This window comes from Vicugna pacos, chromosome 6 (genome assembly GCF_048564905.1).
Source record: "Vicugna pacos chromosome 6, VicPac4, whole genome shotgun sequence".
NCBI lineage: Eukaryota > Metazoa > Chordata > Mammalia > Artiodactyla > Camelidae > Vicugna > Vicugna pacos.
The window spans coordinates 13,520,508-13,547,797 of record NC_132992.1 but is presented as its reverse complement, the minus strand read 5'-3'; the positions used below and the strand labels follow the sequence as shown (position 1 = coordinate 13,547,797).

General features: G+C 35.7%; 1 protein-coding gene across 2 annotated transcripts in view; it reads right to left on the bottom strand.

Annotated features, from left to right (window-relative positions):
* WDR72 (WD repeat domain 72) overlaps window positions 1-27,290 on the bottom strand; it is a 191,326-nt gene that overhangs the window by 2,449 nt on the left and 161,587 nt on the right. For both annotated transcript variants that reach the window (XM_072963917.1, XM_015245018.3), the window contains exon 19: window positions 4,105-4,209. In XM_072963917.1, coding sequence (XP_072820018.1) covers window positions 4,105-4,209 — 105 coding nt within the window. The remainder of the gene's footprint in view (window positions 1-4,104; window positions 4,210-27,290) is intronic.

The window sequence follows — 27,290 nt, the reverse complement described above, 5'->3', positions numbered from 1 at the left end:
ATTCTTAATTTTCTAAGCCAATAAGGTAATAAAAGCTCAAGGTGTCTCATTAACATTTGGATAAAATTTATGAAAATCACACAAAATTTTTTTATCATCATGAGTACAAAGGTGAGGGGCAAGGAAGTTTTTTTTTTTAATATTCTGGAGAACAGGGATTGAGCTATATTCACTGTGCATGAAACAGTTAACAAGAAGTTAACCAACGAAAGATTAAACTGAACTATTTTTGTGACAACATCTTTCAGATTCAGAAGTGACTAGGCCTTAAAGAGCCAAAGAAAGAAAGTCTAATGGCCCTAAAAACTCTAAAAAGGGAGCTGCAACTTCACATGTTGTCTCAGCGCCTCTATCACTAGACATCAAAGTTATTCCCATAGGTTCCTGGAATGTATAAACGCCCGTGAAGAAGCAAGTAGACTTCACGGAGTCTAAGCCAGAAACTTCAATCTGAGATTCACCTGTGAGTCAAAACTCTTTGCTAATGAATTATTCCAAAGAAAAGACATTGCTGAGGGAGACCTCAACCTATCAGACAAGACCTCCAGGTTCACTTGCAGGGTCAGAGTAACAAGAATGCTCTGGTCTAAAGTTGCTTTGCCAACCTTAATGGACTGCAGGCACTCACCTGGGTATACAGCTTGAACCGATAAAGAGATCACAATGGCATGATGGATAAGGTAGAGCACTCTAGAGACCAGGTGAATGACCACTCCACCAGGCATCTAAATTGTGACCTATATGCACACTTCAGCCCATTTACAAATGGGTCATCCTAGTCAGTTCAGTGCTGGAGAAACAGTGATGTCAACGAAAAAATAAACAATCTACACTGAGTTCAAAACCCATTTTACTCAAAAATAATAAATTCACAAAGTCAACTTTACTGTATTATACACATTCTAAAAATCTGACTTTATTATTGATATTTTTAAATGCTCTTTTGACATTTTAAAAATTTCAACTTCATCTTTTAAAAAATATTTTAGTTTTTCTGTGCTTCCAGTTTTCTGGCTCTCTGAAAATGCAAATTGGTTCGTATTAGCAATATAAAGCTATATGAGCTAAAGTAAAATGATGTTTAGAGGATTTGCCAAGAAAAGACTTCATTTGGAGAGAACAATATATGAGGCAATATTCTTGAACTGTGCTTGGATTAGAAAATGATTTTTTTGTTTTCATTTTTTAGATGCTGTTTGAACAACTGGCTATTCATTTAAAATGATGTAATAAATATATTAATCATTTAGAATTGCATAGATAAAACCACATAAGGTCAATATCCATTACAGCTAGAAGACTGACCACATTCAACTTCGTAACAGAGGGATTTTGCATGTACATGAAGATGTTTAAAAGAATTTTAAATGAGTGATAATATTCCAGATGAAAATGCTAAGAATGATTCATGCAGATTTAAATACACTCCTTTCCATACAAGAAGTAACAAATATACTAATGCAACTATAAGTTCAGCTGCTGAAGCACCTCTATTGGTTTGAAGACATCTTTTCAAAGCTTACCACTTAGGAATCCCAAATTTTGTGTTTCCTTCTAATTTTGTGTTTCCTTCCAGAGGAACACCACTTATACATGGTAAATAGCAGTAACTAAACCACCAAAGTAATGTTTGCAGTTTTGGAGTCCCTACCTTTGAATGACTTGATATTTTGAAGTTAATTTTTAGACATTGAGAAGTAGACAGTCATATTTTCACAGTTCAAGGAAGTCCTACTATGCCACCAATTTTAAATCTTCCTTCATGTTCAGTTTTAAGAATTTTGCCTCTTAAATGCTCATACTTCAAGGAAATGCACTCTCTCATCAAAATCTCTTACTAAATAAGCACCTCTGTCAGAAGTGTCTTAATTTCTTATCACAGAATTTTATCCACACAAGGAGCAATAAATAATTCATGTCACTGCTTCTTTGTTGTGTGTCCCTGAACTGCACAGAGCTGGAAGGCTGACAGCTGTGTCAGGACAAGCACCAAAGATCTGACATGACAAGTGACTAACAAGTTTCTTTCAGTTCATAGAGAAGGAAGACAATGGCCCAAAGTGCAGAAAGAAATCCTGAAACAAAATAAAACTGCTTCTTTCTTTTTACCTAAGTGTTTGCTATGAGCTTATTTCCAACCCACAAGCCCTGGTCATTTTATAGGACTGCCCAGCCCCCTTTATTCCTCACACTCGCTTGGCCATTTACGCCTGGCCACGGATCAATATGAGCAATTCTTGGAGAAATACGATGTCTCCATGACAACCAAGCCACAAATTCTCAGTGGAAGGCAGTGAGACCAGTAGTGAACTCTCCAGAGGTTTCTAGGCCTATAAGGCAAGATGTCTTAAAATGCAGGAATGGGCAGAGGAAAAAGCCAGAGTAATTCATTCTTTATTACCAGTTTAATGATGTCCAGTGTATAGAAAGGTACTCACTTTTTAAGTTAAGATTCTTTATCAGCACCTATATTTTCTAATTGATCTTTCTTTTTTCATATAGCCTTTTGTTTCTATCAATCAGATAGACTATGCTATATTTGAATCTTACTACAGTTCCACTCATATTGTGGGATGACAGAAATGTATTCTACTTTTGAAATAGTATAAAGCTGATCTCTTCTTGCCAAAACCAATGAACACTTCAGTAAAAAACTTGACCTATGGATGTAACAGCCTGGTAAAATGGTTAATAGAAAACTGTTTAATAAGACAGTTTAAAAACCTAGTCAAAACTAGATAATTTTAGTCAAAACTAAAAGTAATTTTAAAATAATTTTAATAGAAATCTAATGCTACCACTACCCTTCCCCATTTCATGCAAGACACATCTACATTTGTCTTTTACATGTTATGGCAGAGGGTAGAGTTAATGTGCTGCTGAAAAATTTCTGTCATTGTTAAAGATGCCTTTTCTCAGTTCTATGGATGCTGAAGCAGAAGAGTGGCTGAGAACAGACACACAGCAGCAGCTCATCTTTGAGGAATCTTGGCATAGTGGAGGGGACTGAAATACAAGCCATCGCCACTGGGCCTATTGGGGTTCAGAGATGACTTAGGGGACCTGACATAGATTGCAGGCTGCACCTTTCACTGAAAATTAAATCTCAGTAGCTCTCCTCGGGGAAGGATCAGGGGACTGTTTGCAGCTGCCCCCTGTCAGCGAAGGCTACAAGATTGGGAAATCTCTTAACTAAGCTGACAGGCCACAGAGAGGATGAATCAAAAATCTGATACATGGATCAGCACACAAAGATGCGAGAGGGTAGAGGGTGCACAGCAGCCAGAGAAAACGGGAGAAAAACGTTCTGTCAGGGAAGATAGTTAACTCTTTTGCTCATGATAATAAAGCACCTTCTAAACACCTATGGCTTTGTGGTGAACCGGCAATTGTCATTCAACGTTCACAAGATTTTTTTCTCTTAATTAGTTGTTAAGGCTAGTCATATTTCAAAAACAAAAACAGAAACAAAAGTTGATGCTTAAGTGTTTTTCTGGCCTCATCCTTCCAGTACATTTCAGTCTAATCTTTTTACAAAGAAAATACAAACATTAGTAACTTGGACAGAAGGTAAATTTTATTGAGTAAGGAAGGATTACTATTTTCTTTTGTCTTATTCTAAACAGTTGACAACCTCCATTAGTCCACTGCTGTTACGTTAAAATCCTCTCATTCGAATTAGAGTTCTGTTTGTATTTAGAAGGGTAAGTAGATAGTAATGATGACAATTTGTTTCTCTTTTCTCCCTAATTCTCCATTTCCACCTGACCCCATTATTTGAAATATTTAAAATATTGCCACTTCTCCAGTTTCCAATCTCTGCCTCTATTAACCAGTTTAGCCTAAAATTGATGATAATGAACTAGTAGTGTCAGCTTCCCTTTTCAGTCATAAAGCCTTTGTACTTCCTCCAACTGAATTCTTGATGAAAGAGGAAAAGATAACAGCTCCACACTGTGACCCCTGGAGGTGACCATTAATTTGACAGTGCAGCTGCTAAGAGAAAACAGCATTACAATGTCTTCTCCCCCCACCCTCTTCCAAGAACCCCAAAGCTGTGTCAAATTTATCATTTATACTTGACTATGTTTAAATGGCTTTCACCTGGACTCTCAGACTCTTCCAAGACACATCTGTCAGGCATGTCCTCCGTGTCTTGGAAGTTTGCCGAGTTTGAGTTGCTGTCATGCTTGACCGGACTGACTGGAGCTATTAAAAAAAAGAGAGCGCAAAGAAAGAGAAAGAGAGTGATGAAAAAGTAGTAATAAACACCATTAAACATTTCCTTTCATTTCCACAGATATTTCCAGGGACACACTATGTAAACACAAATAATAAATTGAAATAAAATGTATCCTCTAAGTATGTATTGGCAGACATGTAATTAGTTGAAAAATCTATAGATGAGACTTTATCTTAAAAGAAAAATAAGTTCATGGCATCAGCTTAAAAGCTACATAGTAACAAAGTGATCTCTTCGAAGTAGAAATCGTATTTTTAATGCATAAATCTAAAACAATATAGTCAATTAATGGCAACAAGACACAGAGAAGAACATCAGGCTGGTCAATTAGGCCCGCTATATGCTGGTGCAATGGTTCCTTTTGTCACACAAATCACAGTGAAGGAACATTTTGTATGCATTTTGGTTTTCTTCCACCGAAGTAAAAACTATGGTACCAAACACCAAATAAAAATTCCTATAAAATAAATTTCAAAATATAGAATGATATTGCAGATGATAATAAGGAGGGCTGGTGTTTTAATGGTAGGTCTTCAGACAACTGATAATGAGATTTTTTTTGTGGGTAGGATTTATGAACAGAAACAGAAGCCAGCATAAGAATCTAAAATTTCCTATAAACACATTACAACTACTAGCTCTGTTAGAGAAACACAGACATAAGTGTCCACTTTTTTCCACAAGTTTTAATACTTGGTCTAAAGTATCTCCACAAGTAAAGTATTTCCCTATTATATTTGTTCAAGGAATCATTTGTCAGGAAAAGTAGATACGGTCTTCATGAAGACACTCTGAATAACAAAACAAAGCAAGTCTTCAATAATATAAATTATGTGATACTTACTTGTCTGAAGCCAAATAATATAAATATGTATATTATTGACTACATTGGAATTTTATGTATGACAAATTGCTTCAGTGAACATTGCCACTGTCTCCTCAGGTCTTGATAACATACACAACATATTATTTATAAGCCATAAATGCAATAGAGAAAATATATATTTATAAGCATAATATGATTATATGTATATAATGTATATTTATAAGAAGTAATGTTTGTTGGCCCCGGGGGAGCAGGCCTGGCCGCTATTCCTAAACCTCCATTAGGAGATGAGGGAGTAAATGCAGAGGGTAGAGCTGTGTTACTTCACACGTTCAATCAGTGCCACAAAGGAGGACTGCCTGATATCCAGAGTAGTTTTTGGAGAGCTCACGCCTCCCACACTCCTCGTCTGGTTTTCATGGACTGTGCATAGCAGTGGTGACCGTGTCCTGAGGCCCACACACACACAGTTTAAAGGAGACTAGTAACATGATTCTGGTCTAGATATTCTCTCCAGTTTCACCCACCCTCTTAGAATACAGATAGTGCTGCTCTGTCCTCTGGAAGTGTGAGCAAAGTTTGAATGCACTGCTTCTCTAAAACCTTTTGGGAACAAAATATGAGAAAAAACATCCAAAATTTGATTTTGAATTAATAGACTCTATTTTTCATTTCGTGCATTTGAGTTTTCTGAAAACAAACAAACAAACAAACAAACAAACAAATACCAACATGAAAGTGGGTACCATGTTTGTTTTATTCACCTCTGTATGCCCTGGGATATGGAAGGGATTCTTGAAGGATCTGTGAAATGGATGAACGAGTGAACAAATGAATGAAGCAGAGTTACCATGCTGGATGTCCCCCGATCCAAGAGGATGTGTGCTTTAGTGTATACTTTAAATTATCTTCAACTAGATCTGTCCAGTTTCTTGTTTAGGCCCACTTGAGAGAAAAGATGCATATTTACAAAATGGTGGTGTTGAGTTAGTCTGTGACTTTGAAGGAGAGACCTAAGTAGTATGTATGACCTAGTTATTTTGATATCACTGCTTTTAATTTTCCTCATTTAGGTCATACATACTTATAGATTATTTTTGAAATGATAGAATTTTTGTGAAATGTTTAAATGGAATAATTATATGCATAAAAGTTGTACAGTACTATTACATTGGTCAAAATTTTATGGTCTGCTTTAATTTATCTCTATGTATATTATTTGTAAATTTTCTGAAATACTTACACTGGGGAATTAACATACACCTGAATCTATTACTAACAGCTAATGAAGTGGCACCTGGTTTTATATGGGCAAATGTATCACACTTGTCATCCTATATGTTATTATTTCATAACTTAAAACTTGCATCTATTCATTCATTTATTCATTCCTCCAAAAGGTTTTTCTAGACAAAACTCAGAAGGGCCTCAGAAAGCTGAAGAGAGTATGGTATTCGAACAACAAAGTTGATGTCTGCAACTGTTTGTAGTGGCAATAAAGTGGTTCCAGGATGAACTGACATCCAAAATCACTCAAGAAAACTGGAAAGTTAGATATAGTTTTAGCTTCATGATCTCTTTTGAACTCACAGGATAAGGTAGCATGCAGTTACTTTTGTCTCTACCTCTGATTTTGGAGGGTGTGGTTTGTGTTGGGGGTGGGAGAATAGAAAGCATTATTCAGATATTTTGTTTAATTACACTTTAGCTTGAAAATATGATATGGTACCAGATTTGTTATTTTTGTACTGGGTAGTTTATGGAGTGTCCAATTAAATTCATTCTGTCCATTGGGAATGACAGACATTGGAGAGGTTAATTACTGCCATTCCACTTTTTTTTTGATAGGCTAATCTTTGCAATTGTTCTTTTGGGTGTTTCTTGTAATGTTTCATCATTAAAGTCTGACACGACGAGTGGCCAAGGCTTCTCTAATGAATCATTTCAACAACGATGAAATCAACAGTTATTGATCTGGTGATTATTGTGGGTAGAGCTCTGTGCCAGACCATGTGAGGGATGAAGAAAGAAGGTATTTTTAATGTGCCCGCATACAACTTGTGATCCAGTTCGGATATAATAAAAAGTTAACTAGTAGGAGCATTAGGGATAACATTCCAAGAGTGCCATAGCTTTTAGGAATACAGAGGTAATTCCCCTGCAGTAGGGTTTGTTGGGAAGTGAAATTTGAATTAGGTCTCCTTGAGAGGGAATCTGGGTAGCCCAAAGGGAGCTCATAAAAGAAAAAGGTGTGAACCCAGGCCTGGCCAAAGAATATTGTGGTGTCACAAATACAGTTTAACAGGATGTTACTGCCTTCTTTTGTATGTATTTTTAGTGAAACGAATTCTCCTGACATATCTGAGCTTTTCCTGAACTGCTGTTGTGGCTAATTCTTCTCACCTATAGAAGTTAGCTATAGACAGGTTTTTCCTTGCCCTAGATAGTCAATAATTTGATCTTTACTGATGGTGGGCCCATTTATCACAGTAAGTTGTCCTTTCACTATACGTATTGACTTTTATTTATCAATACCTAAGTCCATTTGTAGCTCATCACTAAAGTTCTTGGATATTTTCGGTAGTTTTTGAAGATGCATTTCAGAGCTTGGCAGAGAGGTACTTTTTACATCAATACAGTGCAAATGGTTGCCAGGCTCAACCTTAACTTAAAATCAACTGTTTTGTTTCCTCTGTAATAGATCCTGAAATAGTCTTCATTTGGGGGGCAAGGGGCAAAAAAGACAAACTCTCCTTGACAGTTCTACCACTGAAAGATGTAAGGCTGTTCCATTTACTCATCACACACCTCAAAATATTGGCAACTGAAAGGCCAGTGTTCTAAATATCTCTGTAATATCTTTGGAAACTAGAGGGAGAAGTCCATGCACTTTGTATGGATGTGTTTGACTATGGTGTGCTAATTTATTCATGTTAAAGAAAATTCCTAAGGAAATAAATCATTCAATTGTAGACAATACAAAATCAGTAGTTTTTAAACTACACTTAAGAACATACAATGAGGAAACCCAGAAGATTGTATGATGAGGACTCTATAGAAGGATTTACTGAAAAAACTGTGGTGGCAGGATCAGCTTTGATTATACTTCTTCACCTCCCTCTATTCTCTATTTTGGTTTCAGTTAAAAATTCCCTCTTGCCTTTTGTCCTTATTTGCAGAAATGCAAATTTTTATTAACTTGTAAAGGAAGCTAGGTCTAGGCAACAAACCACTCCAAGAAACATCTCCCTCCATCCCCAAAGAGAGAATGACTCCTGAGGAAGATCTCTGTCCATCTCCACAAACGGCAGCTGGTTCTTAGAAACTAGGCCAGTACTGTAGTATATGTGGAGCCCTTACTAAAAATCCGTATCATTCAGTGTGACTAAAATCTGCAGTCCAGATAATGTTTTCAATACAATGACTTATGAATGATTAAAAACAAGATCCCATCCAGCATTTGTATGGAGTTTGAGGAGGTAATTGGGATATTGATAGGAAAATCATTATTAAAAATGATACAACAGTTTGAAATGTTGGTCAACTGAACAATACAAGGCACTGTAGTTAGCAGATAAAACTCAGACAAAAATCTCAATTGCATCTTACTCAAAGGCATAAAAATAATATGCAGGTTGAGGAGGTCAGGAAAGACTAAAAGACTACTTAGACTTGTGGATTGAGCAGTGGAAAAGTCAAAGAACTGAGTTCAATTCTACTAGCTTACTATGGTGGCCAAGAGTTGATCAGTTCCTTGGCTGATTATTTAGGTCTCTTCTCAACTAAATGAATCAACTAAAAAAAAATCTTCCTAGAGGCTTAAGAAAGAAAAACTATGTGAAGTTCAAGTAGAAGTAAATACTAATGCAATATTCAGATCACAAAAGAATGCAACATATTTTAAATTGGAGGGAGGCGTAAATCAGTGAAAAGACTTTAAGTGATAACAAAGAGGATGTCATTTGAACAGACCACAAATTCAGTTTACAGAGTTGTTCTCTCTGGATAGATGTCGTATCAGAAAAACATATCTAGCTAAAGAGCTATGTACATATTACCCCTACTTAAAGAGTATCTACTGAGATAATCAAGTGATAGGACCTCTTGATTCTATTTGACTAGCAATAGCTACATCCTGCTTACACTTCAGGCTTACTTTGTGTTCAGTGTGCACTGTAAACTGGAAAAAAAAAATCATATAGGAATGCCTAAAATTAAATAAAATATCTAATGCTTCTTTATAACTAAAAAATAACTGCCTTATGGACAAGTTCAGTGAGATACGTTAAGATTAGACTTTTGTGCTTTACTATCTTTCTGCAGTTGTAATCTGACATGGAATATTATTTTCTGGATGATAGTTTCTAGCATGAATTACTTTAAGCATAAAATATTTTTCAGTTGGTAAAGATAAATATTGCAAATGTTGTGAAGAGTAACTATTATTTTGGTATCCTTACTAGATATATAGAATTAAAGCTATTATTTTATTTAAATATTTGGGGATATATAAAACACACACAGAAAAAAGATGAAATTATTGACTACTAGTCTAAGGGGAAAAATTGTCTATAGCTAACTTCTACGGTGAGATGTATAGCTAGAAATCTAATTTGCAGGAAGATAAATGTGAGGACAAAGAAGTATTAATTGGTTACTGCATCTTTTTAAATAATGTTTTATTCCTCTCAGATGCAAATTTTTTCAAGGATGTTTGAGCAATGAGATGCTTTGGTAAGGTTAATAAACAAGTAGAGACATCTCTAGCCTAATGCAAGACACAAGGCAGGTACTCAGAATATTTTTGAAATGACTGAGTGAAATTACTAACAAGAATTTCTAAGAATTAAAAAAGCAATTAATTTCACCTGTAGTTTAAATGGGAAATCTTAAGATCAGGCCTAGAGTTTGCAGTTTAAACATACCCAACACCTCTACAATCTATATTTCATGCCTACAGTCAGACTGCATAAATATGGAGACCCTATCCACCTTATTTTTGAATGAAAAATAAAATTCCTCATTTTTTATTACCCAAATATATGTACCAATTGAAACAAAGATGAATATCAACAACTTCATTACAGAGATGAACTTCTTAGTTCCCCAGGGGTGAAGGTGGATAGGATATTTTATACTGGAAAAGGTTCACTTAACAGGACCCAGAAGATCTGGTTTTTTAATTCTACCTCTGTTCCTAATAATAGTGTGACCTTGAGCATGTCATTTCACTGTGCTAGGCTCAGATACTTTTATTAATAAAATGAGAGAGTTGGAGTTCCTTGACATCTTCTGGCTCTAGGACTCAAATATCCTGTCAGTTAAGAAGCCAAGACCAACCAACCTGAGTATATCACCGAAGGGGATATCCAGAGGATAAGTGGCTGCTATAATAATTTTGGAAATAATCAGGACTTCTAAGACCCTTTCTGAATTAAGTAAGATTGATATTTTCCTACACATAGTTATGTCCAGTCTTACTGAGGGACAGAGGAAATCAGAGTAGCTTCAGAGAGATACTTGGGTTGTTGCAGTGCCAGGGTGAGGCAGCCCTCTGGAGAGATGACAAGAAAGGGTGGAGGCTGCAGTATGGCTACTCCTGAGAACAAACAAGGTGACTCCTTAGCATAGAAACATCTGTCAGATAGTCACCCATAAAGTAAAAGAATCTTTAAAACCACACTTAAAAAATAAGTTATATCCCACTCTTCTTAGAATCATATTTATGCTGTTAATTTCTTTGAACAACCCCTCTCTTCATCAATCAGTTTGGCAAATATGAACTTCAATACAAGATGAATCATCCTAAACTAAATTAATTGAGATCATGTAATAATTGCAAGAAGTACCATTGCAGTGGACAAGCCCTGGCCTGGAAGTTAGAGAATCTAGGTTAGCTTAGGCTAAATTGGCACTAGGCTCTTATGAAGACTGGCCCCATCTTGGCTTCAGGACCCCAGGCATGAAGAGGTTCTCAATGATTTTTTTGCCAAATAAATGGATAGGAGAGGTGTAGTGTTCCTGTGGAATAGTATTTTCTTCAAGTGAAATCTCTTAAAGGGAGAATCAGTAGAATCCCAATTCTTTCTGTTCCTTTTATGTGCAAAACTGAGGCCCATGAAGTCATTTGTCTTAGTCAAGCCTGGCATGAAAACAAACTCTAATCAAATTATCTGAACTCTCAGACTGAACAGACTGTAGAGATATATTGGATGTAGGATGTGATGAGTATGACAAAGGAAATGTGTAAGCTGGGGAGTAGAAAAGGGAATAAAAAGGAAAAACGCTTCTCTGTCTCCTCTTTCTACTGCATTCCCTCACTCCACTAAAAGGCAATTCTCATCGAGTTGCCTATGAGAGGTTTGCTTGGATTTCTTTATGTGTGCCTTTAGAGTACCATTTCCTTAGCAAGCAGTGTTCCCAGAGAGATGTGCATAGCAGATGAATAAACTTTTTTTTTAAATATCAAATCAAAATAATTTCCACAACTTTGTTCCCTGGTCATTACTGAGTAAATTCCGAGTGGAAATAATACAGGGAAACAGTACTTATTATTAGTTTTTTTGGTATTTATCTATAATTTGGTAAAGAGAGAATTTTGAAATGCAAGAAATAAACTGATCAGTTCACCAAGCTTAGCTTTCTACATTAAACCATACAGATAATTATTCAAGACAAAAGGACTCAAATATCTTATCTGAAAGAACCCCTTCAACACAGAAAGGAAGTACAGGTGATGAATGAGTTCTAAAAATGTATAGAAATTAACTCTCACACTCTTCTTGCAGTTTAGATTCTGAAGAAGTCATCTGACTTTTCTCATAAGGACCAAATCCTATGGTAAATACAGAAATTTGTTAATTTTATGTTCATAAGTTCAAGAAATTGAATGCAGGAACAGATTCCAAAGAATAAAACAAATAGTTTCCCATGCATTGATACACTGAAGAACAGTCAGCAAAGGGAGACTTCTAAGAGGAATTTGTAGTAAACTTTCCAGCTTGAATTTGAAAATTTAGAAGGTCAGGAAAACAAAAGAGATCCTTCAATCAAAAGAACATCAAGCTAGAATTTCAGACTAGAAATAAACTTGATCTGTATAGAAACTTAAGATCAGGTTTCACAGCATAGGCCAATTTAAACCAGAGCAAAGTCTCCAGTTATCTATAAGGAAAAATATCAAAAACATTTTCCTCTAATATCAGTGGGAGAATAAACTGTTAAATGGCACTACCATTGGAATTTGTAGGAGCAGTAACCTTTCCATAGGCTGAACCTATGATGACACTATCAGCGTGGGGAGAATTGTTGGCAGGCAGTCTCAAATTCCCAGCTGATAGGCGTCTCTATCTCAGGGGGAAATGCTTGTCTCAGATGGTCAGTCAAGTGTCAGAGCTGTTTCATCTCCTAGATAGGAAATGGAAAATAAGAAAATCAAATTATCTAGGCTACGCCTTCATTTTCTAACTCTTTGTCAACATTAAGAAGGATGCAAGGAGGAAAAGGTCTAAGTTACCATGTTTTGTATCATTAGGCTTGGGTACTCTAAGTGTGATTTATTTTTATTTGAATGACATCAAAATGGTACATTAGTGTACATACTTGAGAACTTATGGAAATTGAATGGAAGTCATGTTTGGATGATAATAATGTGTTTTACCACTGTATTATAATGTAGTCAGTAGCAAGCATCCCTCTCTCACACATGTACTCACACTAGACATAGAAAACACAGGTGGTCTGTTGGCACTGATTGCTTCTTATTGTCATGCATATAAAATATAGCTATTCATTTAAAAATATTAATTTTGCTGGGGGATAAATAATCGAAAGTTGCATTCTCAAATCCTCAGGCTGTGTCACTGAATAACTAACACTCAGTATTTGTACTCATATCTCTGAGTGATCGTTGCCCAAAATATCAAAATTACCTAGATAAGTAGTAGAGAGCCTCATTTTGATACTAGATAAGCCTGTGCCATCTATACATAAAGGATAAAAGAAACACACCTTAAAGAAAACAGTTTTAAAGAGCAAACATGCCTGTGGATAACGGGAAAGTAGCAACTATTCAGAGAATAGGTCCTCTTTAAAAGATGTATTATCATAATTAGAGAACTATGAAATAGGAAACAAAGGTGAGACAAACCATTATTTCTAGATAAGACAGTATAAAACAGTGTCCTAGATTACTGTAAAATACTTTTCTTGATAAATTGTTACAAATTATTTGAAAGAACACACAGTAAAATCTCTAGCATTTTAGACAACACTAAGGGTTCCTGAGTTGAGAAATATTAGGCTTATTAGATTAACAATAGAAAATTTTAAGGCCAAATCAGTGAGAATACAGGTTGTGTACACATTTCAGTATACAGTATAGTAAATTCTGGGTAACGCCGAAAGAAGATATGATCCAAAGTATATGTAACAAGAACATGACTAAGCTATAATTTGCTACGACTAAGGACATTAGGCCAATGTAAAAATGTAAGCAAGTGGTTCACAGAAGGCTGGCACTTCAGGAAAGGGATGATCAACACAAAAAAACAACCACCATGAAAAAAACTAACAAGTAAACCCAGGAGGCTTCTGCACCTGGAAGCCTGCATGTGTCTCCAGTGACTATAGCCGATATAGAACACAATGGCATTTAGAAGGCCAACCAAAGGTCTAGGAGGAATTAGCAGGGTGGAGAGTTTATATAATATCAGAATAACTCAAGAATAAATCAGGAAGACCAAGACTCTAGCATGGAAATACATCTGAAGAAGAATGTGACTGATATTTATAAAATTATCAAGAAGTTATATGCATATATCTAGATATACAGATATATATATATCTGCCATTTTCTTATCTCTTGTTCCTCCAACCCCTCAAAATGGTTATATTCTCACCCTACTCTCCATTACCAGAGTCACACCACTCTTTTTAACAGCCTGATAAGAAGTATCTTTCACTCCAGTAATTCTTTAAACTGAGACAATTCATATCCCTAAAACCAAGATCTGATCATGTAGCTTCTGTGTAGAAAAGTCTGTAATCACCTCTATTCAGTCAGCAGTGGGAGATTGTGGAGCCATGGATTTCAAGGCCTTTCATGAAATAGTCTCAACTCACATTTAGAGGCTTCTCACTGGATGCTGCCCACTTCCTGTTCTTTCCCATCTTAGACTCTGATATCACTACACCTGGACAAGACCACTCATTGCCCCCTGGATATGCCATTTGTTTTCTACATTGATGCCTTTGTGAAGATCCCCAGCTTGAAATACCTTCTTTCACTTCAATCTCTAATTCTCTGCTTGTCAAAAACTACCCCTTATTAAAAACTCAGCTCAAATGCCATTTTTTTCCATTAAGTCTTCCACAACCCACATCTAACATTGATTTTTCTCTCCTCTTCTGTGTTTCTTAGCATTTTATTTGGCCTATGTTATTCTTCTTACCCCATTCTTTGGTTCTTGTGTCTGACTACCTCAGTGGGCTACATTGAAGGGAAGAAAGATACTTCAGACACACCTTGAAATTTTGAGGTTAACATCATGAGGACAACTTGGCTTCTCCACAATGGAAACTGCCATGCTGCAATCAGAAGACTGGGCTAAAAAAAATCACAGAGCTGACCTAGTGTGTCTGTTTCTGTCATTCTTAACTTGTCTCAGACAGTTGGAAATTCATAGATATAATGCTTGTTCCACAAACGTCGTGTCTGATGCTCATGGGACAGCTTACTTATGGATGATGATAGCTAGGGAAGTCCACTTTCTTGGCATTAATGAGGTTACGTAGATAGTGGGTGAACCGTGTTGAGCGAGATCTCTAGGCCAGAGCATCATTTATACAACACTCACTTCTATTTCCTTCAAAGACCTTTATAAAATAAGACTCATACATTGCAAAATACTATACCTGCCCCCGACAACAGAAGGGAAAATGCACTGATTTCCACCTTCTTTTCCTTACTCTCATAAATCATAAAGTTAAATTTACCCCGGGGATTTCATTCCTATGAACTCAATGTACAGGCATAAAACAAATTTTGTTCTCACAGGACGTCCCATTTTTGTTTCATTAGTTCAGGGAAAGGGTCACTCAATTTTTAAAGCATTTGGTTTGATCTTTGCTATGATTCATGCTATCTAACATCCACAGACACACACTATATACTGAAATGTTTCTTATATATAAAATGTGTCTCCATGGACCCCATAATGGTGGTACCTACACATAAAGTACGCAAAAGCTACCTTCCAGAAATACGAGTCTAGAAAAGGTGACAAAAAGAAAATAAACTTATTTTTTTGAATAGTTAAGCAATTATTGTTTTGCCCAAGTTCTTATTCCAAGACAGATTTTTTTCCCCTTATGAAAGACAAAGTATTTCCCTGGAGGTGAGGGTAGAAGTCCTCTGAAAAATTTTCCCCAAATATGAGGTACAAATTTATTCTCATTCTATTTCATACATTTTTATTCTATGTTTAACCATCTCACTGATATTTCATCCTACAGAGAGGGAGGTGATAAAAATTTTTATTAATGTAATAAAGGGAAAAAGAAATAAAATAGTTTGTCATAATTTAACTAGATAAAATGAATTCTTGTGATCTTAATGTAAGAACAGACTCTGATCTCTAAAGGAATACTGAATTATGGAAACACGATTTTTACATAATAGAACCATTTCCACTAACCATTTATTCATATTAAATAATAATTCTTATGGCTCTATTGGTTCATATGCTTTTTATCTCTAAATTCTTTCCATGGAACATATATTTTAAAAGGTGTTTTCATTCTTTTGGTATTGAGGGGCTCCCCCTGATTCCTCCAATGACCCAAATTTGATTTCCTATGCTGGGTATCTACAGGGAACCACAATCATCAGGCTTTGCATAGAATCTCCCTTTCTTCATGAATTAAAGGTCACACAGATTTATTCCTCAAAAAAAAAAAATAAGAAGAGGAGATTTGTATTAAACTTGTTTTGCCAAATTATAGTTGTTACTTTGTTTTAAAACCCTAATGATCTTAGAAGGCTCGGACCAAGCACAGCACAGTTGGAATTTGAAAAAAGGCAGCTCAAGCAAGGAGGACTGTTCTTTCCAGCACATTGCTCTCATATTTCCTACAGGAAAGGCGTTGTCCAACTTAGAAACATTCAGTACAGCCAGAGCAAGGAGGTAAACAAAAACACTTGAGAAGTCCTTTTTATTGACAAATCTAAAACAGATTAAATAGGTCTTCTTCCAAGAATAAGCAGCCCCCAACATCACCCCCCACCACCATCCTGTGGAACAAAGTCTTAGAGATTACAACCCACATATGGCAGAGGACCCCGGCCTGCAGTCAGCCAGCTAGTTATCCATGGAAGTGGCTCAAGGCTGACACTCAGATTGACTGGTTCACACTAATTTACTTCACACAGATTCCATTTATCTCCTAGAAGATCCCCTGGCAGCAGCTTATAATGGCATATCCTAGGATGCCTGCCTGCATGCGTTTTTAAAGCAGCAGTGCTTGATGAATCTGAGTCCAGAAAACGGTTCACAGATTGAGGAGTAGGTGCAATCAGAAAACATCAAGATGCACAGCTGGGACTTGCTAGTTTGCTTGACTGGTCTGAGCAGCTGAGCATTAACTGTGTCTGCTTTTCTGCTGGCTGCTCACTGCCACTGGGACAAATCAGAGAGCCACTCCCTCTTTCCTTCACAACTCACCCTCCCCAAAAAAAGAAAAAGTGCTTCACCATCTAAGTAGCATTGTAGCTGTAGGGAAAGCTCATCTGATCATTTAACCTTTAGTCTTTAAATACTATGATATTGCTGATCTAGGCAGAACTACAGCTGGTGGTTCTAAGGTTTGGACTAGGCAAAATGTAGCTAGAAAAAAAAGTAAAAGAGAACTCTAAATTATTTTGTTTACTTTCAACAATAAGGTCCAAAGACCTAGCTGAGATGTTATGTTTGTGGGGCTAGTTGGTTACCATCCTGATGTTTGCTCTCCCATATCTACTGTAGAGCTTGGGGAAAGACACAAAAGGACTCAGTTGTTTGTCAGATGCATAAATGGGTAGATAAATGTGTGAGCAAACAAGTCACTGTTCTCTATTTTATATGTGTGTGTGTGCGTCTGTATTTATTTTTTTTACCAGCAGAATGTAGAGTGGCTAATGGTGTGAGCTACGGCATCAGAATTCAGACTCTGCTATTTTTTTTCTTGGATCAAAACAGGATTTTTTAAAGCATATATATAAACATTATGTGTGTGTGTAGTCAATATTTTGAATACGATTAAAATTTCTGTGTTTGTTTTATATCAGCTGCATTTTTGCATTTACATCAGTTACATACTAACGGTAACATCATCAGTATCCAAAGGCAGAGGGAATTGAGAAGATCTTTCAATGGCAGGGGAGCTAACAGCATTAAACAATAACAATTCAGTGGCAAATCTACCAAAGCAGTGACAAAGCATATTTAGTACTTAGAAGGTTAAACACTGGGCTTCAGTAGCTGGTTGATGGAAAAAAGTAGGATTAAGGCTTTTGCATGAGCCTTGACATGATGATGTTGTCCGCCTGCTGCCTTAAGCTTTGAAAAACAGCTGGGATCATCTTCTTATAAGCTCCAACTCAAAGATGTTTAAGCAGCCCCCAATCCAATTAAACAGAGGTAAATAGAAGGAAGAATTTTACAGAGCACCATCATCACATTTTTTTCTTAATGAAAAACAGCATAATTGCAGGTTACACAGCTCCTTAATCTCACATTAAATCTAACAGATTGCTGACTTAAACAGAGCATGGCAGTCCCAGATTTCTATATTGCTGTGCTTAATTTTAGGTCATTATCCTTTATTATGTGTCTTGTAATCCTTAAAGCCCATGATTGTGTCTGGATATTAGGCAAGGATTGTACTTGGCAATATAGGGATTCTAATTCTAAAAGTGATGATTTAATTGAAAGATATAGTATGATTAAATGTTGAAAGAATTACATCTATTGCTTTGCTTTTGAAATTGGCTAGTTTCTCATATATGTTTCCCTCAACGTTACTTAAGATCACTATTTGGTTTTAGGACTGCTAAAAAAGAAAGCTTTCACAACTGAAAGACCAGTAGTTTATTGTTAGGGAAATTTATCTATATGCTATTAAAATCCAATTCAAATAAAATCCTGGTTCATTCACAAACTGAGTAACTGTAGTCTAGTTACTTAATCTTTTCTGTGTGTCAGTTTCCTCATCTACAAAATAGTAATAATAGTAATAACAATTAATAGTAATAATTCTATCAAGTGCATGGACTTGTTACAATTACATGAGTTAAAACATGCAAAGTATAGACTGTAGACCAGTGGTTAGAAAGCAAAAGGTAAATAAATCCGGTATTATTACTATTATTTATTTATATATCCTTACCTAGAAATGTGTATAAATGGCAATAAGATGCTCAGCCTTCAAGGTACTTTAATATCAATCTAGTAATATTTAAAATTTCTCAGACCTAATAAAAATATTTAAAGTAGTTATATAATCTTGAACTTCACTTAAAATTGTAGAACTCTAGAAGATAATGTTAGTGGCCCATTTAAAAAAATCGTCTAAAGGGGTTTATGGGTTTGTTTACATATACCTGCAAACAAATAAAATCCCACACAAAGCCATCTGTAATTCCCCTTTTTTTCTATCAAAAGTGCTGAATAAGGTAAGAAGTAAAACTGGTTTCTGATAACTCAGGGAAACCATGCACAGATCTTTCAGAATTACTTATATATAATCCTTGACTGCCTAGTCCTTTTACTGGCTTCCATTCACATACTATGTTTTAAGAGTGTGCTGGTGTTGAAATTTAAAGCCTAATCTAAGGCAAAAACATTACTGGATGATGGTCATTTGATGGAATACAAAACTCAAACAGAAATAGTGGCTTACTTGCTACTCACCTTCCTTGCTCTCTCATTTCTAGGGTAGATAGCACCATAAAATACTAAATATCACTAAAAATATAAGATAATAATAATAAAACAATTCTTGCCCTTGAAAATTAGGTTAAACCATGAAAAAAAAAAACATGCTTACATCCATCTTAATTAATCACAAAGTTGAAAAAAGTATATATTTATTTCAGTTCATTTTTTGGTTTCATAAACATAAATTTTGAAGGTTTTGTTTATAAAGGTGAGCTGGGATAAGTTAAGATTATTTTACATTCAACTCTGGCATAGGCAAAAACATATCTAATTTGATCCAGATATTTTTACCACTTCTCTCCCTGCCCCTGTACATACAGTTGATCTCCAAGTTCATCAGATCACTACATGGTTGATTTCTCTGTAAAAGCAATTGAAATAACTGGATCAGATACTTGGTGATCTTAGCAGGTACTTTTAGATATAAAGTAGTACCTTGCTTTTGGTCTTTTACAACACATACTCCATGAAATTTCATTAATATGAAGTTAGCGACATTAGCAATATTACAAATTAGAACAAAGTTCAAAATAGAATTAGAATAAGAAGTGGGTCAAGTTACTCACATGGGAAAGAAAATCAGATTGTGGCAAGATTTTGACAACACTTCACCCCAGAAAATGTAGGAGTAACATATTTTAAAATGTCAGGGAAAGAAAAATTTGAGCTAAGAAATTCTATCCAGCAAAACTCATCTTTATCTATAAAAGCTGCAAGCTAATATGAGCATGTAATAACTTAAGGAATATTATTTCAATAAACTTTTCCTAAGAGATCTACTAGAGAAAGCTTTAGACAACTGGCATAATTGAAGAGACATCTGCATAAAAACTGGAGGTAAGCGCTAAATATACATTTACATATAGGACTAAATGATAGTTATAGAAATACAACTATATTCTGACAATGTAGGGACAGAACTACAGAGAATAGAGGGGATTGGAAGGTTATGGAGAATTGTGTAAAAAGCAAGATAAGCTAACTGCTACATTATAAATATTGCTTCAGATTAAAGAATATTATTTCAAATTAGATACTAGGAGAGAGGGAGCTGAAATGTTACTACAAGGTTATTTCAATATTGCTCATAGTTGAGAACCAATCAGCAATGGCAAGAAGAGTCTTATATAAGGTATGAGCATAAAGGTAAGCATTGGAACAAAAAAATTAACATTTCCAAATAGTCCCTGACTCCTTTCCATCAAAAAAGGCAGAGAGAGGAGAGAGATTCTGAAGCAAATCAAATAAAACAGACCACCTAGTGAAAGAATATATACAATTTCATATATTTGTGTGTATGCACAGATTTACTAATTGTATCAATAAATATTAGTGACAACCTATCAGAAGAAAAGGTGATCAGATTGGCCCAAACAGTCAAACCTAATACTTTGTATAGGAGAGATATACTAAGAACAGAGATTAAGAAAGATTCAAAATAAAAGGATGGATGTATGTAAATACATAAAAAGAAAGCGTCGGCCACAGTATTATTAACCATGGTGGAATGCAACCAAAGAGCATTAAATACCGACACAGAGAAGAGTATTTTATGATGCTAAAAGCTACAATTCACAATGAAGTTATTTCAACTACTAGTATATAGTCACGTAAGAACACAGCCATTTTAAGAAAACAGAGACTACAGGAAGTGCAAAGAGAAACATAAACTAACATCAGACACCTTTAACACCTCTCAAATCTAAGATAGTTGATGGAAACAGACTTACACAACTAAGTCAATAAGTTGGACCTAATAATCAAACTCTGAATGCCAATAATAGACAACAGCACACCTTATTTCTAAGTGCACATGAAACATTCATAAAAATTGGCCACATTTTAAAGTCCAAAGTAAATCCCCCAATAGTCCAAGAAATAGAGTTAGCACAGATCATATTCTCTGATCATGATACAATAAAACTAAAAATTAATAAGAATACCAAAAAACAAAAAGATTCTCCACCTGAAAATTTCAAAACACATTACTAAATAGCTGTTGACTCAAAGGGAAATGCAGTACAAAATTGCAGAAGTTTTCCAAAATTACAGTAATGAAAACATAACGGAATCCATGAGAGAATGCACTATTAATCTAGTTATGAAAGGACATTTTATAGCATTAAAAATCTAATTAATAAAAGCGAAAATGAATTAAATATTTAAGTCAAAAGGTAGATAAATAACTATAAAGTAAGCAGAAGAAATTAAGAGGAAAGAATTAATAAAGATAATGATCTAGGGAACAGTAAAACAGAACCAAGAAAGAAGTCCAAAAGCTATTCTTTAAAAAATAATCAATCAAACCAACAAACCACTAACAAATTTCATCAAGAAGGAAAAATTCACAAACATATAAAATCAAAATGAAGGAGAGGAAATAGCTGTCAATAGATAGAAAATTTTTAGTCATAGGAGATGACGGTGCTCAACTTTAAACAAATTAATTTAAAGATCTAGAAATAAGTAATTTTATGGAAAAGATTGGTAGTGATAGAAAGGGTAGGACAACTACCTTAGCAGAAATAGGGAAAGAAAATTCATTTGACAAAATTTAACACCCATTTATGTAAAAAGAGTTAGTAAAATAAACTTGTTAGATATTTCTTAAATATGATAAAATATGTATGCTTCAGCCTCAAAGCCAACATCCTATTTAGTATAGAAACAGCAGTGACTTTCCCATTAAAGCAAGGAAAACAATACATTTTCAACTACTTTTAACATTGTGTTGAAGTATTCATCAATGCAGTTAGCCAAACAAAAACAATTAGACACAGCAACTGGAAAGGAAGAAGTAAAACCTTTTTTTTTAAACTGGAAAATACAATTATATGTCTGGAAAACCCAAAGAATCTATGAAAAAATCATTTTAAGCAAAAAGGGAATTTAGTAAAGTAGTATGGCATATATATATATATATAAATCATCTTCAAAAATACAAATAAAAGCAGTTGAGAGATAAAATTAAATAGGAGGTTTTACTTACAATAATTTTAAAAAATAAGAAATTTCCAAAGTTTATATGAGGGAAAAGCACTCTTAAAAGACACAAAAGTAGATTTGGACAAACAGCAAGATGTACTTTATTCTTTTAAGGAAAACTTTGAATAAGTAATTGAATTATTTAACTCCCTGAATTGAGTCCTATAGCATAATGGTATTAAATTTTAAAAAGTTTAGGGATGTTAAGCCACAGAGACTCCCTCCTAGAGGGAGAACATGGCCTTAGATCTGAACTTAAGGCTTGATGTTCAGTACACCCTCAGCTTCCTGAGGATTAAATTATCCCATGAGAAAATGAACAATTAAAATATATAGATATGGCTTTTAAACATAAGATTGAAACAGAGTGGGTATTTTCATTAAAATGTCTAAAAGTGATTTCTGCTAGAAATGAGTTATATGAATGGTTCATGCTCTACTATTGCAGAATTACTGTTACAATATTTTTCATTCCATATACAATGAGTGCTGGCTGTGTGCCAGGTCCTGTGCAAGGTGCTGGGTACACAGTGGTGATCAGTCTCAGCATTTCAGTGGTAATCTCTGTATTTGAGTTTCAGGGGTTCTAAGTACTAAACACTGACCACTTACTAGAAGAATACTCACCAAAGGGTAAAAAGTTAGGCTGAAAACCCAGACCCAGAGCAGAGAGAACAAAGAATGTCCAAAATTTCTTTGTAGCAAGACCTGCGTTAGTCTATTGAATGTCACTCCTGGAATGGATGAATTTCACCTACCTCTTCTGCCCTTGCCCCACTCAGCTTAAATTCTGAGCCTCAGAAGGTTAATTGATTGGTTGAATTAATGGGGCTTGCGCACCCCTTGGCCAATCTGTGGTAATGATAGAGGAATTGATCCAGTGGTAGATGCTCCAGGCATGCCTATGGCATCTGAAGTGGGAGGACAAATGACTGTATTGTCTCTGTAGAAATGCACAAAAGAAAATGGGGTGCTTTCATGGCAGCAATGAATGTTGGGCAGAAAAAAAAGACAGATGTCACTGATTTCTCAAGGTTGATATAATAAGCTGCATGACTTCTTTGTAATTGGCCATTTGGATTTGTTGGCAATATGAGTCTATACTGAATCTGAGGCCACCTTAACCAGTGAAAAATGACAAATATAAAATTAATCATAGGGTATTCATCAACTCTGCTCACCTTCTATAGCAGTTTAGAACTATGTGCTGATTATTTCTGACCAAAACAAAGTAGAATATGTTAGCACTGCACCACATTCCCGACTTTCCTTCTAAATGTACCCGTGGTAAGATATCCCTCATAGGTTAGACTTCTCAAATCGGAGAGAAATGGCCAGTGCAGCCAGTGCCACCTTCCTCCTGCGGGATAGAGAAGGCTTTATGTGAAGGCTTGAGCTCTACGATGCAGTGTGCTTAGTTTCCATCACACACTAGGCTTGGAATTCCTGATGTGCACCTGGACCGTGTGCAGAATTTCGGCTGACTTCAAAGAAAGTGGTTTTGAGGAGACAGAGTTAGTCACCAAAAGGAGAAAGCAAGGCATTAATCTTTGATAAGCTCCATTTACTAATTTATAAAGGCAATGGGAATTGGAGAGAGGTGAAAAAGCAAGCACTGAGGGAACTATCTGTACTGAATGCTAATGATTTTCTGACCATGTCACGAACTGTGGGGTTTTTTGGGGGGGTGGGAGGAATGTATCAGTTGACTGTAAAACATTACATATTGTTAGTAGTTTATAACTGATTATAAGATTCAAAAAAAGAAAAACAGTTCTGGCTACTTAAAAATGAAAGAGCCATTTGCTGGAAGGAATTTGCAAGTCAAATAGGTACAGAAGACATTTTTTAGAATTCAAAGTCAACACAGAGAATTAGCATACAGACAGCAATGCAAATAGTGCTTATATTTGTGTGTTTATCTTCTTTATACCAACAGAGAAGGCTAGGAATGACCGGCAAGAAGCTCTAGAAAAAAATCTGGGGAAACTTAGAAAAAAAAGAGAACCAGCAGCTGTGCCCTGAGCATACAGAACATAAACATCTAGGTAAGAACAGTTTGGAAGTTTGGGCAACATTATTTTATTTATTATTAAGGATATTCCATTCAACATTTTATTTATTCAATATTTTATTCGTTCAACCATTTACATATTTTGAGGACCCTAGTAAATCAGGTACTAGCCAAGGTGCTGGGAGGACAAAATAATAAAAGACAGGCATGCGTGATGCCCTCATAGATCTTCCAGTTTAACAGGGAAGAGACTGAACAAGGAAATACCATCAAGTATGATGGTCAGTCTTGGGTGACTACAGTGTTTTTGGAACATGCAGCAAGGGGATGTTTCTTGAGAGAACTAGAATGCTGCAGACAGACTCTTTAAAAGTTAAGTCAAAAAATTATTGTCAATTTTCAGAAGGTTTGGTCTTTGCCAAATATATGTACATATATAAATTCTTTATATACATCATGTCCTTTAATCCTTAAAACAACCCTGCCAAGGAGGTACATATTTCTCCATTTATCGAGAAGGAAATTCAAACTTAAGGTAGTTAAAGTAACATACTCTACTCACACACGTCATCACTGCCAAAGCTGTAAAAAAAAAGGGGGGGGGCTGGCTTCAAAAACAATCTGATTTGAAGAGATTTTTAAAGATATGAAGGACATAGACTGAGAAAGAAAGGAGAGATTGTTCTTGACAAGAGCACGTTCCTGGTGATGTATAAAGCTTTAGAATCTCATTAGGAGACATACAATAGATATATAAACATTAAAAAGTATAAATAATTACTGATTACATGTGAAAGTAATTACTAATCACATGAAAATAAGTGCTCGGAAAGAAAATCACAGGGTGCTGTGAGAAGGGATACTGAAGTAAATATTAGGAAGGTTTGAGGCCAGAGAAGGCTTGTTTAAGGAAGCAATCTGTAAAGTAAGATCTGAAGACAGGGCAGAAATTAAGTGACGGATAGGGAATGGGAAAGATCACAGGTTGAACGGGCACCTTGCAAAAGTTTTTGAAAGTCCTGGGGCAGGAAGCAGCTTGGTCCAGTCTGGGGACTGGCAGAAGGGCCAGCATAACTGCAACACAGAAGAGGAAAAACAACTGGCGAGGACTGAAGCTAGAGAGGCAGAGGGATCAAACCATAAGCCTAACAGAACTCGTTAAAGGTTTTGTGTCACATCCTAAATGCAATGAGAAGACATCAAAATAATTTATGCAGGGAGTGGTAGGATTAGATTTACATTTTTGAAAGATCATTGTGACTGCTGTGTAAAAAATAGTTGGGAAAGGACATCTAATCAAACCCAGTCTCCACCTTCCTCCTTCCAGCACCTTCTCTAGGGAAAGTAACTATGTACAGAGTACAGAGACGAGTAAAGGGAGAAAGTCTTATCTCCCTTCCCAGGGCATAACTGGACACATTTACTACCATCAACTTGCTTCCCTGTGCAAACAGGCAATGATAATGCTATGTACAAATCAAACGGAAAAATCAGAATGCCATTTATAAATCACAGAGTCATCATATGAAAATAATTACTTTAAGATTCAAACTGTGGATGGTCTGGACAAAGAGGAAACCATAAGTGGAAACTCTCTTGAAGAGGATTCAGCTAATGAAAGGCATCAGTGAAGGGGATGGTAAAAAATAGATATAGGGTGATAATTCAGATATGGAAGAAGACTTACAGTAGACACATGCACACACAAACACACACAATCTGCTGGGCGGGAGGCTTCTGACTTGTCTGACAGTTGTTCTCCATTTAGTATCACGGTCCTGTGATGTCAAGTGGAGAAGGGAGGAAGTGAAGTTACCACATGGCCGTCTGCTGCTAAGTGCATTGAGAGAAAGGATAGAGTGTGGTTGTTTGGAATGCCCCATAAGCGTCGCCTGACATTCTTAGACTATCCCCAAATGAATTGTTCTACATCCATCTCTGAGTTTGTGTTTGTGTGTGAGTGTGCACTATTATATATAAATACACAAAGACACAGAGTCAATAGCAGGTTATTTCATACTGATTACAAAGCTATATTTCCAAGACTTGAGTTGTAGCTTTATCTGTTTAGCATATTAATACCTCACTGGGATCATGAATGCCACATATTCTCCACTATTTGTTTACTAGCTTGTCAGCGTTATTCATCATACACTGTGTCACAAAGCACATGGTCACATCTCATATGTCTGCTCCAAGGGCAGCAGCAATCTGACCTTTGACTTTTTGTTTTACAAAAGATAAAATCATTCCTTAGGAACATTGTCTACTTGCACAACTATAGAGTCTGCTATTGAAGGAGTCTCAATTTTCTGCAAAATTGCTTATTAAATGTTTATAGCTAATTTTATAGGATAGAGCTAGGTGTTCAAATATATTCAAATCTGTTCTCCATTTGAGTGGCTTTTAAACTGGTATCTTTCCTTATGCTTTATGAGATGAGACACAGAAAATAATGAAGTGATTTAGAAAATTCTTTTTCCTGGAGACTGAAAAACCTGTACAATATAGAAGAATGCTCCCAAACATTCTCTGAGTTGGAAGACATGCTACATGTTTGTCACTTATTCCTCTTCCTGAAGAATATATTAACCAGTAAAAATCTAATATCATTTGATTTTGCCCTCTTTTGCTTTGGAAATAAATGATTACCCCAACTCAGGGAGAGTCAGCCTGATGCATACTCGTTTCTGTGGAGTACAGAAGCCCTACAGGAAGTGATGGAATTCCAAATGTGGGCTGAGAGGTTCAAATCACAGCCAAGAAAACGACTTCAACCACTGTCAGCAGTCAGTATCATTTAAATCTCTAGATATCTTTTGGGGAAAAAAAAAGAAAAAGAAAAATTGAAACTAATGGCTTCCTTTTGAGGAAATTTCCACAGCCAATGATTCAGAATACTAAATTTTTAGATAGGTGAGACTATCCTAACACCCAGCAGAAGGAAGAAGTAATTTTATTATCTGTCAGAATAGTGGCTTCATCATTAAAAAATTCAACCAACTAGAATACAACATCCTTTGACCTAGTAGATAAAAGGTCAGAAAGCAATTTTGAATAATAAATGAGACCTGTTGACCTCATGACCCAAATCTGGCAGGGTCAGTGTTTCCCCTTTCACCAGATGCTGATGGCAGACACACATACACAGACAGCTCAGCTAATGAGCTGCCTCAACCCAGGTTGTAGGTGCTGCAGTATATTCGTGTTATGAAGCATGAGAGAGAGAATAGGTTTTTAAAGCTG